Below are 12,525 nucleotides of genomic sequence, written 5' to 3'. Positions count from 1 at the left end.
TGGAGGTACTGCTAGCGTAATAAATGGCCATACTATCTTCAGGTTCTTCACCACCTGACACAGCAAATGCAGACCCATAGCAGCCTACATAAAAACCGGTTGAATCTTTCCTGCTGCACGGTCGGCCAGCCTCTCCGGGATCATAACCTCATATACATGCTGCGCCCATGCGCAACACACCCGCCGAGTATCCTTGGGGTCAATGATCTCCTCAACGCCAAACGCATTCGCCGTCCGCACCGGGTTCATCAGCCTTCGATACTCCTCTTCTAGCTCCTTATACCGGGCTTCCTTCTGTCCTACTTTCTCTGCCTCGCGCAGCTCGTGGCGATGTGCGACCTCAATCCCGCCTTCCAACGGTAATGACCCCCATTGACCGGACGGCCAAGCGACTTGCATGACCGGGTCGCGCGCTCCGAGCATAAGACCTCCAGCCACGCCATAGGCTCGTCGCGTAATTACATTGAATAAGGGAATCGTCGTAGTGAAATACGTCTTGCCTAATTCTACTCCCCAGCGCATAGTGGCGGTTCGTTCTGCAACGGTGCCGATAGCATAGCCCGCTACATCGTATATCATCAGCGGAGAGTGTCTTGGAAGGGGAGTACAGACCGTATCACTTACGAACGTCAATAAACTGCAAAACCGGCAGATTCATCACATCACAGAGCTTCAGTAACCGCGCAAGCTTCTGGCTCCCGGCTGCATCCAGAGCTCCCCCGTTCACCTCACAGTTGAGCGATATCACACCCACCGGCCGCCCTCCCAGGCGCGCCAGACCCCCGATAGCAGTGCGACCCCAGAGCGCACCAATCTCGAACCATGATCCCTTATCCACGACGCTGGTGATAATAGTCCACGGATTGTACATGCGCGTCTGCCGCCGAGGGATAATCCGGCGCAGCGACTCATCCTCGCGGTCTTCTGGATCATCAGCGGCAATGACTGGCGGTGCCTCCCGGCCAGTGTTGGGCAAATAGCTCAGTACGGTGCGCAGCTGCTCGTAACACTCAGCTTCATTGGCGGCTAGATTGTCGATGGTTCCATTCGTGCAGTGAATCATTGGGCCACCTAGAGTTTGAAAGTCCAGACCTTCCTCAAACGTGGCTCCCTTGACTACTTCTGGGCCTGCGTTGAAGAGCGATCCAACATCCGCTGCCATGACGGAGAAATGGCAGGACACTACTCGCGCAGCTCCCAGTCCGATCTATACTGTCAGCTGAAACATCCGAACACTCGAAGGTGAATGATGATGGATTGGATACATACAGCCGGCCCCACCACAGCCCCCAAATTCGGAATCCCCTGATTCAGTTGCTCAACGACGTGCCTATACATTGACACATACGGCAAATAACTCCAACCAGCCGTGCGAATAGTAGTAACACTGCCTCCCCCAGAGCTCCCATCCACCAACTTGACAACCGGCAACCTCAGCGCCAATGCCAGCTTCTCCAGATAGATCGTTTTACCATGCGAAGCTCCATCCGCATGTCCACTCCGGAGAGTGAAATCATCCGCTGTTAGAAGAATCCTTCGACCACGCAATTTCCCCGCCCCTTGGACATTATTACTCGGGGTAAAAGAAACGGGCTTCTCGCGCATAGGTCCTGTTTTCTCCCATGTTACAGTGCCCGAGAGCGAGCCGATTTCTTGGAAACTATCGGGATCTAGGAGTTGTTCGAGGCGCTCGCGAACCCATAGCTTCCCGGCTTGCTTTTGACGGATATAGCCTCTGCGAGATGAGTCGGGGGTGGAGGCTAGTGTGCGGAGAGTGTTGATGTGGGAGAGGACGTCGGAGTAGTCGGGAGGTAGGTGTGAGGAGAGTTGGCGGAGTCGTTTGGTTGCTTGTCGTGACTGCGCATCGTCTTTGGGGTTTTTGTCGTTATTGTCGGACATGATGTGGTTCGATTAGATTAATTATGCTCTATTCATGTCATAGTGTGCGGTTGTTGAGCCTATTTTCAATTGCAGATTCCCCTTGCATGTTACTGCAGCGGGTTGTCCCTCATGAGGGGTAAGCTCAATATCTATGAGCGCAACGTCTCTTAATTCCGAGGTCCGAGGAATGCAACCAACCCCATCATCCATACATACATACAGAAGTCAATCCCATTTATCTATCTATGCATTCGAAACCATACACCTTTCACAACAAGATACCATACTATAATGACATCGTCTGAACCCTTCCGACGACTTCTAGTCGCCAACAGGTACGCCATCGCCCAATCTCCACATTGACCTCATAAACTGACAATGAAACAGAGGTGAAATCGCCGTCCGCATCATTCAAGCCGCTCGCGAGCTCTCCCCACCCATAGAAGTATACGCTATCTATACCGAGGATGACACCTCGCACTGCGACACAGCCCACCCGGATCATGCTCTCCTCATCCCATCAGTGGCAACCTACCTCGACAGTCCCTTCCTAGTGCGTCTAGCTCAGGACAATGCCATCGACGCCATTCACCCAGGCTACGGCTTCCTAAGCGAAAGCGCGGACTTCGCTGCCCGCATGCAAGACGCCGGAATCACCGTAATAGGGCCCGGCAGCTCAGTATTATCTCGCACGGGAGACAAGCTCCAAGCGAAGCAACTAGCCGTGGAGTGCGACGTTCCCGTCTTGCCGGCGATGGCGCAGCCGACGGCAGATGTTGCGGAGGTGCGGGCATTTGTGAAGCAGGTGCAGTATCCTGTTATGGTGAAGGCCGTGGATGGGGGTGGGGGCCGGGGGATTCGGCTTGTGTATGGGGATGAGGGGTTGGAGGGTGCGGTGAGGGGTGCTGTTAACGAGTCGCCGTCGGGGATGGTGTTTGTGGAAAAGGCGGCTGTGAAGGGGTTTCGACATGTAGAGGTGCAGATTATTGGGGACGGGGTGGAGGTGAGGCATCTGTGGGAAAGGGATTGCAGTGTACAGAGGCGGTTTCAGAAGGTGGTTGAGATGGCGCCGTCATTGATTGGGGATCGGGGGCTAGTGCAGAGGGTGGTGGATGCTGCTGTGAGGATGGGGAGGGCTACAAGGTATAGGTCGCTGGGGACGGTGGAGTTTTTGGTGAATGAGGGGAGTGGGGAGTTTTATTTCTTGGAGATTAACCCCAGAATACAGGTTGAACATACGGTTACTGAAGAGCTTATGAGGGTGGATCTTGTGCAGGCTCAGTTAAAACTGGCGATGGGGTATACGTTTGCACAGCTTGGGCTTGGGGATGTGGGGTTGGATACTCCTAAGGCTTGTGCTATTCAGCTCCGGTTGTGTGCGGAAGATCCGAGCAATCAGTTTGCCCTGAGTGTAGGGAAGGTAACTGAGATGGTTGTTCCGAGTGGCCGTGGTGTGAGAGTTGATACCCATATTCGTGCTGCTGGGGCGAACCCTGTTGTGGTAGGGGCGCAGTTGGACAATCTACTCGCTAAAATCATTGTCACTGCATCTACTTGGGAGGGAGCAGTCCTCAAAGCCCGGCGAGTGCTTGCAGACACTACAGTGGCTGGTGTCCGGACTAACTTGGAATTGCTGAGAGGGGTTGTTGCTCAGGAAGACTTCCTTTCTGGAAGGATAGACACACAATGGCTGGAGTCCAGTCTGGACCAAGTGCTCCAGCAGGGAGCAAGTGTCTCACGATCAGTTCGTACTCAGGGACCTGTGCAGGGACAGCGTCCCACTGCGTTGCCTAGTGTGCCTTCTTCGAATCTTCTATTTCGACGAGGAGATGCATGGTCAATCAGACTCACGCCAGTGGAGGCATCTCAGCAGTCACAGCAACATCGCCTCCAACTCACACGCGTGCTGCGGAATGACTTTCCGACTTCGCTTGCAGCCGATATCGAGTATCAGACGCCCAGTTCTTCCGGTGCCTATCGACTAGAACTGGCTGCCACCTCGACCACAGCATCTGCCCTCTTTTCATCCGCTCATAGACGCGGAGACTTAAGTAACCCACGACACATTGTCCTTCCTTTATCTGGAAAGTTAATTGAAGTGCTTGTGTCTTCGGGGGATCATGTAGCTGAAAATCAGGTGATAGCGTTTATAAAGCAGATGAAGATGGAGGTGGAGGTGCGCAGTCCGCGCGCAGGGCAAGCACAATGGGTATATGAGATGGAAGATGAAGAAGAGGATGTGGCAGAAGGGATGCTGTTGGTGGAGTTGACTGACGGGTTGCAAGGGAAGCTCTAGGATAAACAGTGCGGGAAGTGTTACTGGAGCCAGCAGGCGTCAAGTAAGGGTTCGGATATGACGCAAAAATACTATATAAGTCTCTCAGACAATGTTCAAGGAATATACAGAGTATTCATTGTCGCCATTATGTTGCGCAGTGTTTGGTGGCGGTGATGAGGGTGGTGATAGTTCGATGTAGCAGATGATCTCATTCCCCGGCAACGGATCCACTGATCGTCACATGTCCACCTCACCAGCTCTGCAAGATCTCTCAATCTCAACCTTTGCTTTCTCTCATTTCGCATTATACAGTCGGCCTTCTTTGTTCACTCTTGGACATCTCATGAAACAAGACCAACCCCACTGAAACACGCCCACACAATGGATTCGCTCTTACTCTATATCCTCACCTTCAATTGCGCTCGAAACCCCGTCGACGTCGACCGCTTCTCCCGCCATTTCTTCGATGCCTTACCCCGCACCGAGGGTTCCAGCTCGCCTGCAGCCCCGGAGTTCATCGTGCTCTCCCTGCAGGAAATAGCTCCTATCGCCTATGCCTTTCTCGGAGGCTCGTTCCTAACGCCATACTTCTCAGCTCTGACACAGGTGGTGGATCGCGCAGTTGCCCAGTACTGGGATGTCCATTACGTCAACCTGGTCACCGACAATTCCGGGATGACCGGTCTGATGGTCTTTGCTCGGTCGGATGTCGCTGACCAAGTCTCATCCATTGACACCGCCCGTGTAGGGTTTGGCGTCCAACAGATGGGGAATAAGGGTGCCGTGGGCGCACGGATAGCCTACAGAGGCGCAGCATCAGCCGGGGATCCTTTGGACCTCACTTTTGCTGCTGCGCACCTCGCCCCCATGGAGCACGCTGTCGAGCAGAGGAATGAAGACTGGCGCAGCTTGGTCGAGCGGTTGGTCTTCAGCTACTCACCTGCTGCAGGTCGGGAAATCCCCGACACAGCCAACGCGGAGGAAAATGCGCCCCTGCTGCGGCAATCCCAAGAAGGCCATCGGGGCATCTACACGCCTACAAGCTACCTCTTCCTAGCGGGTGACCTCAATTACCGTACCTCCAACGTATCGCCGCGACCAGACGACCATAGCCGATTCCCGCGAGCGGATGTAGACCCTTCGGACCCTCAGCACTACTCACATCTCTTGAAACAAGATCAGCTTTCCCGCGAGATGGAACAGTCTCGGTGTTTCCACGGACTCTCCGAAGCCCCGATCACATTCCCCCCAACATACAAGTATACGTTGGCGGCACGCCAGGCAGCAAGTGATCCAATGGCAGATAATGCACGCCCAGATTGGAAGTGGACGAGGACCCGCTGGCCCAGTTGGTGCGACCGTGTGTTGTATCTGGATTCTCCACCGGGCACAAGCAAGAGAGGTCAGGTCAAACCTCTGAAGTATGATGCTTTGCCGTTATTCCCAACATCCGACCATCGCGCCGTCGCCTTGGCCGTATCTATACCGGCACAGTCCGTGCGCCTAGAAGATGCGACACAGACGGCTGTCCCTTTCCCGATCGATCCAGAATGGGAGACTAAACGAGATGCCGCGCGAAGGAAGGAACTTGCGGTGGGCTTTTTGGCGTACCTGGCCTTGACCTGGGAAGGAAACGGGCTGTTACTTGCATCGGCTGTAGGACTTCTGGGGGCGTGGCTCGTGCTCCGATCGTTCTTTAACGTTTGAAGATGCGTTGCAGAGCTGCAGCTCTGCGGAGTTTTCCTGAAACTGTGCCCCATGTGGATCGTCCCGATCTCCGGTAGCAGACGCAAAGTCAATACGAACGGGTGATTTTCCTGGATCTTCATGGGCTATTTCGGGTTTCACCATCAAATGATGGTAACATTTTTGACCGCCGCTGAATAATATGGCCACAAGGTCGTTCGGCGCAAGATAACTCACATCCTCGTCCATCTGGGACGGCGACACCGCATTCAAGGCGACATCGTATTGGATCCATACGTGCAGTGGGACCCAGCAAGCTATAACATTGGGTTTGCCTCTGCACCGGGTCAGCTGACTGGGAGCCGGATCTAGAACGGTCGGGAACGAAGCCCAAGGAACACGGAAAGAGAAGGACCGGCGCGGACGAAGAGGCTCAAAGCAGATCGACAATCTAGACACCCAATTTCTTCCAAAGGAGTGAAGGATTTCTGGGCGGGGGTTGGTAAATAGTTGCGAGATGTATAAGCCACGCTGCATGCTTCCTCTGCTTTGGGATTCCGTTCTGGGATTCCCAAATTCGAGCCGGCGACACAACCTAGTAGTGCCTGGAGACGATGGAGCCGTTACAGAAGAAAGTTTGGCCCCGGTTAGATCGGGTCACTGACCGTCTGACGGGCTTGGGTCGTACCTAGCCTTGCGACCCAGTCAGTGGGTATTGATTCCTTCCAGATGGGCAGGCATCCAGACTCGTCTACTAGTCGATGGCTTGCCGTCCAGGCAAAGTGGGAGCATTGCACGGTTGGGCGATCATCAAGGCCAAGCTGAAGACCTGCTTCGGTTATATAAAATAGATTGATCGCTAGATAGATAGATAAATATCTAATACATAATATTTAATTAGAAGGGCGGAATTTTTGCAAAAGCGGGCCAGTCCCGAGGTAATTAAGGCAATGGAGAAACAAGGGCGAAAGGCAAAATAGCTAATGAGAGGGATGGACGGGCTGCCCGCTCCATGGAAGCGAAGCAGGTGAGACCACCAATAAGGACGCTAAAGAAAGGGTTTTTCCTGCGTACTATTTGGTTACTAGTTAGTGATGGTAAGGAATGGATGCATTTCTGAGTGGGAGGAAGAGAGAGGGTCCGCTCTTTTACTCACTGGTGAAACCATTTAGTGTCCGACGCACAGCGTTGTCTGACCGAATTCGGTTACAGCGGCATATTGGTAGTCTGGTGATGATGAAGATGGTGACGATGCTGGGTTTTAATATACACTTGATATTAATCTAAGCTGCAAGGTTTAATATATTGAATGGGTGGTAATTTGCTACTCATTAATGGGAATTAATGGACGGTAATTTGCTGCTGGAGATGTCTACACTGAGTTAGTATTATCATACGGTGATTTCATGGTCTGGGTCTGGGATAGTAATTAGTTGGGTCAACTCTATAGTATAGAAATCGAACGAATTATCACGGGCTTCGCCAAAACTATGCTTCGGCCCCGGCAGGAAAGTGATGGCACTGTTCACCACTATCATTTGATTGTGTGAGATATTGGATTGACCTTTTACTTGCCGGATGGCGGCAGGAAGGACAGACACATGCAAGTACACACCGGGTCATAGAATTATTGATTAGTAGTATATCACGGTCAACGGAGTTGATGGTACTCCGTTAAGATCCGGTTCGTCCTACCGAGTGCACAAAATTGAGGCAGTGGTAAGTAGAGCATCACCGAGTAGTCACCAATACCCAATTGGAAGTATAGGGTGAATCTAGAGCAACATTCTAGTACCTACTACTCTCTGTACGAAAGTAGAGATAGCCAATGCGACCATCCGTGTAGCGTACAAGCACATGATCCTTTGCAGGTCAAGTGACCACTATAGATCAAGTTTCCCGATGCTTCCATCTTCCCCTCCTCATACAATTCATCCCTCCCGCGTCTTACTTTCCACATCGATGGATGCCGTGCTCAGCCATGCACCAGCCCTCGGCCGTACCGCACAATGATGGTCCAGGTCTGGACCCTCCGGCCCGGGATGTCTGGGTCGGCCCTGGAACAGAACTCTCTGGCGCTCGTTGTGATTACCTACTGTCAGGTTCGCTGAAACCGATGGCTGGGCACGGCATTTCTACGCAGGCGGACCAATTGCGGAAGCCTGGGAACAACCCAGGCTCACCTGACAGGATTCCCTTGGGTCTGCCAGCTTCACCTTGTCCACTACTGGATCAAAGCAGCACATGCTGGACGGATCCTGACCCCGATGGCCATGGACGAGGCTGAATTGCGGATCGTATTCCTTTTGCACTAGACTGCTGAACTGAACCGGCTGGCTGCTTCTGAGACAAATAATGCCCTGCCTCAGCTAGGCTGTGGGAAAGCCAGGCTTTACGGATTTACCGTTCACGGCTTTGCGGCAGGCATCAATCAGGCCTCCCCCCACTTTTGCCAACCCGGCGGTGCGGAACCTAGTGACTCCCACTTGACTCTTACCGAGACTACCTTTTAACTAAACCTGGAAAAAAAAATAATAAGAGGTCCGAATAAGAGAGGCGAACAGGCAGAATGTATTGGAAAAGCAATAATGATCATCACAAAACAAGGCAATTGAGGGATGATCAACAGAGGTAACACAACGGAAGACAAGGATGCGACCAGGGAAGAAGCGGAGGCCGTTCGGTGTCATCCAGACTCTACTCAGGTTGTCTTCTGACTCACCCGATTGAAGTAACAATGAATGCCATGGATCAAGGCAATGCCAGGGTGAGAACAAAGACCAGACAGTAAAACCGTCCTTTCATTGGTCACTTCACCCGTGTCTTCCGACAGCTGACTGCGCACTAAAGAGGGCAAAAGGGGTGAGACTGAGAGAAGAGGGGGCCAACTCCGAAAGGGGCAAAGGGGGAGAGAAGGGAAACACACAGAGAAAAGGAGAAGAAGCTCAGTCGACGTTCCAGAAACTGTGGAAACTTTCTTGGTGCGACGGTTCGGGCCCAAGATCCAGACTCTGCTGCTACGGCTCTATTACCCTCATCTATTCGAAACTCCATGGGCTGCTACGATGCCGGCTGTTGGTACCAGTGGGTCTCCCAATTATTATCTGCTTCTCTATCTTAAGCGACCAGGTCAACAACACCAGCTGCACTGCGATGCATGGTTGAGTCGTGAAAATCACTTTTTTGACAGGGCCCACGCCGCCCTGCAATCAAGTCATCCATCCTCCACCCACCCAGGGGCCATAACTGCGAGTCATATGGGCGATCAGGCTGTTACATGGGGGCAGACTGTATGGTAGGTTCGGGAACAAGAAAAGGGAAAATAAAAAAATAAAATAAAAGAAAGAAAAATTTTTTCTTCCCTTTCCCCTTCGCTCTTTTGCCCCCCTCCCTATTCCCCATTTTGGATCACCTTCGAGCAGCCAGCCGGGAGACACAGAGTCCACTGTTGGGCATTCGAAGAACCAATGGCCCGTTGGGAGTCCATCGACATCACAGGGAGCAAAATAATCTATGCCAAGGCCAGCACTCGGTGATGCCCAGGATGACAAGCGAAGGCTGGCACTGTGGTACACTCAAATTACGAATGCTGGGATAGATGATGGTGATTCCCGGCGTGTATGATTTGTTTATTAGTATCCATCATCGCCACCATTGTCACCAGCACCACAAGGTAGTAATCATTGACCATACACAGTCGGGTATCTAGACAAGTCTGGTTCCAATTCGAGGGCTGCATCAGAACAATATACACACGGGCTCCATCTTGCCCCGTCCCGTGGCCCGTTGGATGCCATGGTACCCCAAAATTAATATTTGATTTTGCCTATTACGATCATTTGCATAGCTTGTTATATTATTTGACGATTTTTTTTTTTCTCTCTTTCCGAATTTATTATCACTAATACTCACCCGTTCTTCGACGACCCTTTACCCCGATCTTCCTGGAAGCCGTTTCGCATAGATCTCCATTACTGATATAAATCTGAGATCCCTCAAATTTACCTCCTTTTCCTCTTAGGTTCCCTCGACGTTCCATCCCATTTCCCTCCGTGTGATAATTGACCGTTGATCGATCGATTTATCTGCCCTGCACTCCTTTTGACATTCATTCCTTTTGCTAGTCAACTGCTGCACGCTGTTGCACTTTTGTGTCTCTCTTCGCCCCATCCACCACCCACTTTAGTGGCGCAGCCTAACCTCAGCGCTAGAACCTCAACGGACCCCGGCCGGTGCGCCTAAATACGCTTCCTTTTTTTCGCTCCCCCTGCTGGTGCCGCTGCAAGACAACGGCCTTGCGATCTTGACGTAATTGCCCCGTGGCTTGCGATTGGGGCTATTTTGAATTTTTTTTTAACCCTCCCCTCTGTCTCTCCTTCATTACTATTCATTGTCTCCGGTGCTTTTGACACTTCTTTTTTTTTTATTGTACTTTTTCCCCTTCCTGCTCCGCTCCGAGACAGCAAGCCTCAGCCCTAGAAAAGCTCCCTTGACGGGATTTATCTTCTTCACTCGAACCACGACTGCCACCAAAACACCTGCGCATTTCTCAACTTTCCCCCCCACAAAAAAATTCGCCATGTTCTCTTGCGCCAATTATCCTCGCGGTTGCCGCGGTCGCGTCAACATCCAGGGAGGTAAATGCTCTGACTGTGTGGTAAGTCGTCAGCCCTAAACCGGACCTCGGCATTTCACTCGCATTCTACGAGACACCCAACACTAACATGGAGAATCACAGCAATTGAAGCTGCGTCGGCCTCTTTCATCATCTCCCTTTGCCCAGCCCCGAGACTACCGGAGAGCCCTTCCATCGGAGATCCTCAACGATTCACCATTCAAGGAGATCGAGCGCTCCCTATGACGACACGGCTACGATCCCATGGCGCTTTAAAATAGGACGGGTGCAGAGATCCCACAAGATCACTGCAGATTTCCAGGGGTCCTGCCGGCTGGGACCGAACCCAGGGAATTTTTGAGCCTATCTCGCCTCCTCTTCGCTTCGCTTCTCGCTTACCATATGCGGCTTGATGCTCTCTGACTTGATGCATTGCTGGGAGTTTAATCGATCATCTATTATACCATGGAAGGGCGGCTTTATCGATTTTATTTATCCTGGCGGTCTGGCACTGTTCCACTCTCGCCCTCCATTCTTCCCCGTCTTTTTTTTCGCCAGGCAACTGCATAGCGCGGGAAGGGTGGGGGCGCGGTCGAGTAGGCTGGTGTACATGTGGGTTTGCTTTTTATTTAATCACAGGAACGGCATTTTGGTTATCTATATTTTATTAATGGGCTACTGGGTGGATTGCCCGGAAGGGACCGATGGTGAGAGAAGAGAGAGGAAGAGAGAGACAGCGAGCTGCCTTGACTTGACAGTCCAGAATCGCCGACAGCAGGAACGCGCACACACCGCTGGGAATCATTCAACAGTGGACGCAGGGGGTGCAGGCTGGATCTCTTTCTCTTTCTCTCGCCCGGTCATTCTTCTATTCTTCTTTTCCCTCTTCCTTTCTTCTCCTTCCTCGCTTTCGATACCGTCTTTGTCTGGTTCCCACACCTCCGTGTACCATTTTCTTTGTCATGTCATGTGTGCTCTGTAATATCGTTGGTCGATTTCCATACCCATTCGGCTAATTGTACGATTTATTATCCTCATTCAAAACAAAAAATCGAATAATGCATTTGCCCTAGGTACTCAAGTTTCTTTCTTATTTCATTCAATTTTGCTCTTCTTTAGTTACCGCGAAGGAAGAAGGGAAAAAGCAAACAGGCAATGAAAGAACTCCTAAGTAATAGGATGATCGGCTGACACTAGTGAACCGTTCACTTTACTCCTCCTTCACAACTCCGGACTCCGGGCATGTAGTAAGTAATGCCTGCAGACCGTTGTCGATCCTTGGTTCTTGCTTTTTCTATTTTTTGTTGCCTTTCCCCTCTTCTTCGATGTGACATCTGGAGAGGAAGGAGAAGGAGGGCTTGAGGGCTTTGGGGGCCAGACCCCTGCAGAGCGCGGATCCCGGATGTCATCGCTTCCCGGCTTACATGTGCCGGGCTGTCATACTTTCCATTCTTCTACTTATCACCAAGTTCGAAGTAATTAGCTACTTAGTTACCTACTTAGTTCCCTACCACATCATGTGTCGCTCATTACGCCTGTCGGTGGATGTGTGCACGGTGACTCGAACAGACTGTGATTGACTGACTGACGTATGCCGGCCCCAGCCTTCCCGAAATGAAGAATAACGCGTCCCTTGCCTACTGGATTAATCTGGATGGGTAGGTGGGTTGGATAAGGGTGTGGCGTCGTCATCGTCATCATCATCCTGGCGCGGGAAGATTGGCGGCTCCTCTCCCCTCCCTCGGCTACGATAGGGATTCCGTGCCGGTCTTTGTTGCTGTTGATAGTTAAATTGATGTGGCTCGGCTTTTGCATCCGATCTTACTATTCTTTTTGATAGATTAGTTATCTACTACTATCCCGTAGTTAGTGGTGTCTTGGTATCTCTGTTACCGAGACATCCATGGTGTGTACTAGATATATATTTTTCCACGTAAAGGTAACATGATGGTGATTATGTAGTTGCTACTAAGTTAGACCACATAATCTACGAGTGATACTACGATCTTCTCTCTCTATGATTGAATCGATCGCGGGTTCAACTCCACCAATGACAACTGAGTAG

The 12,525-nt window shown here is 51.5% G+C and overlaps 6 protein-coding genes across 6 annotated transcripts; 4 read left to right on the top strand and 2 right to left on the bottom strand.

Annotated features, from left to right (window-relative positions):
- Nucleotides 1-84: 84 nt before the first annotated feature.
- On the bottom strand, nt 85-1,899 carry An15g02830 (uncharacterized protein; the record flags this gene model as incomplete). The annotated part of the gene is made up of 3 exons (XM_001396784.1): nt 85-563; nt 625-1,207; nt 1,270-1,899. The coding sequence occupies 3 exons, from the start codon at nt 1,897-1,899 to the stop codon at nt 85-87; spliced, it is 1,692 nt and encodes a 563-aa protein (XP_001396821.1).
- Nucleotides 1,900-2,172: 273 nt separating this feature from the next.
- An15g02820 (uncharacterized protein) lies at nt 2,173-4,177 on the top strand (the record flags this gene model as incomplete). The annotated part of the gene is made up of 2 exons (XM_001396783.1): nt 2,173-2,216; nt 2,269-4,177. The coding sequence occupies 2 exons, from the start codon at nt 2,173-2,175 to the stop codon at nt 4,175-4,177; spliced, it is 1,953 nt and encodes a 650-aa protein (XP_001396820.1).
- A 363-nt stretch (nt 4,178-4,540) lies between these two features.
- On the top strand, nt 4,541-5,866 carry An15g02810 (uncharacterized protein; the record flags this gene model as incomplete). Its single annotated transcript, XM_059744559.1, has 1 exon — nt 4,541-5,866. The coding sequence occupies one exon, from the start codon at nt 4,541-4,543 to the stop codon at nt 5,864-5,866; it is 1,326 nt and encodes a 441-aa protein (XP_059602484.1).
- A 2,716-nt stretch (nt 5,867-8,582) lies between these two features.
- On the top strand, nt 8,583-9,144 carry An15g02800 (uncharacterized protein; the record flags this gene model as incomplete). Its single annotated transcript, XM_059744558.1, has 2 exons — nt 8,583-8,612; nt 8,698-9,144. The coding sequence occupies 2 exons, from the start codon at nt 8,583-8,585 to the stop codon at nt 9,142-9,144; spliced, it is 477 nt and encodes a 158-aa protein (XP_059602483.1).
- An 821-nt stretch (nt 9,145-9,965) lies between these two features.
- An15g02790 (hypothetical protein) lies at nt 9,966-10,656 on the bottom strand (the record flags this gene model as incomplete). The annotated part of the gene is made up of 3 exons (XM_059744557.1): nt 9,966-10,040; nt 10,278-10,383; nt 10,559-10,656. 3 exons carry the CDS (start codon nt 10,654-10,656, stop codon nt 9,966-9,968), a joined length of 279 nt encoding a protein of 92 aa, XP_059602482.1.
- Nucleotides 10,657-11,130: 474 nt separating this feature from the next.
- An15g02780 (uncharacterized protein) lies at nt 11,131-12,251 on the top strand (the record flags this gene model as incomplete). The annotated part of the gene is made up of 3 exons (XM_059744555.1): nt 11,131-11,319; nt 11,801-11,928; nt 12,137-12,251. 3 exons carry the CDS (start codon nt 11,131-11,133, stop codon nt 12,249-12,251), a joined length of 432 nt encoding a protein of 143 aa, XP_059602481.1.
- Nucleotides 12,252-12,525: the final 274 nt, after the last annotated feature.

The sequence above is a fragment of the Aspergillus niger genome (genome assembly GCF_000002855.4).
Source record: "Aspergillus niger supercontig An15".
Classification (NCBI taxonomy): Eukaryota; Fungi; Ascomycota; class Eurotiomycetes; order Eurotiales; family Aspergillaceae; genus Aspergillus; species Aspergillus niger.
This window is presented reverse-complemented; position numbering and strand designations above follow the sequence as displayed.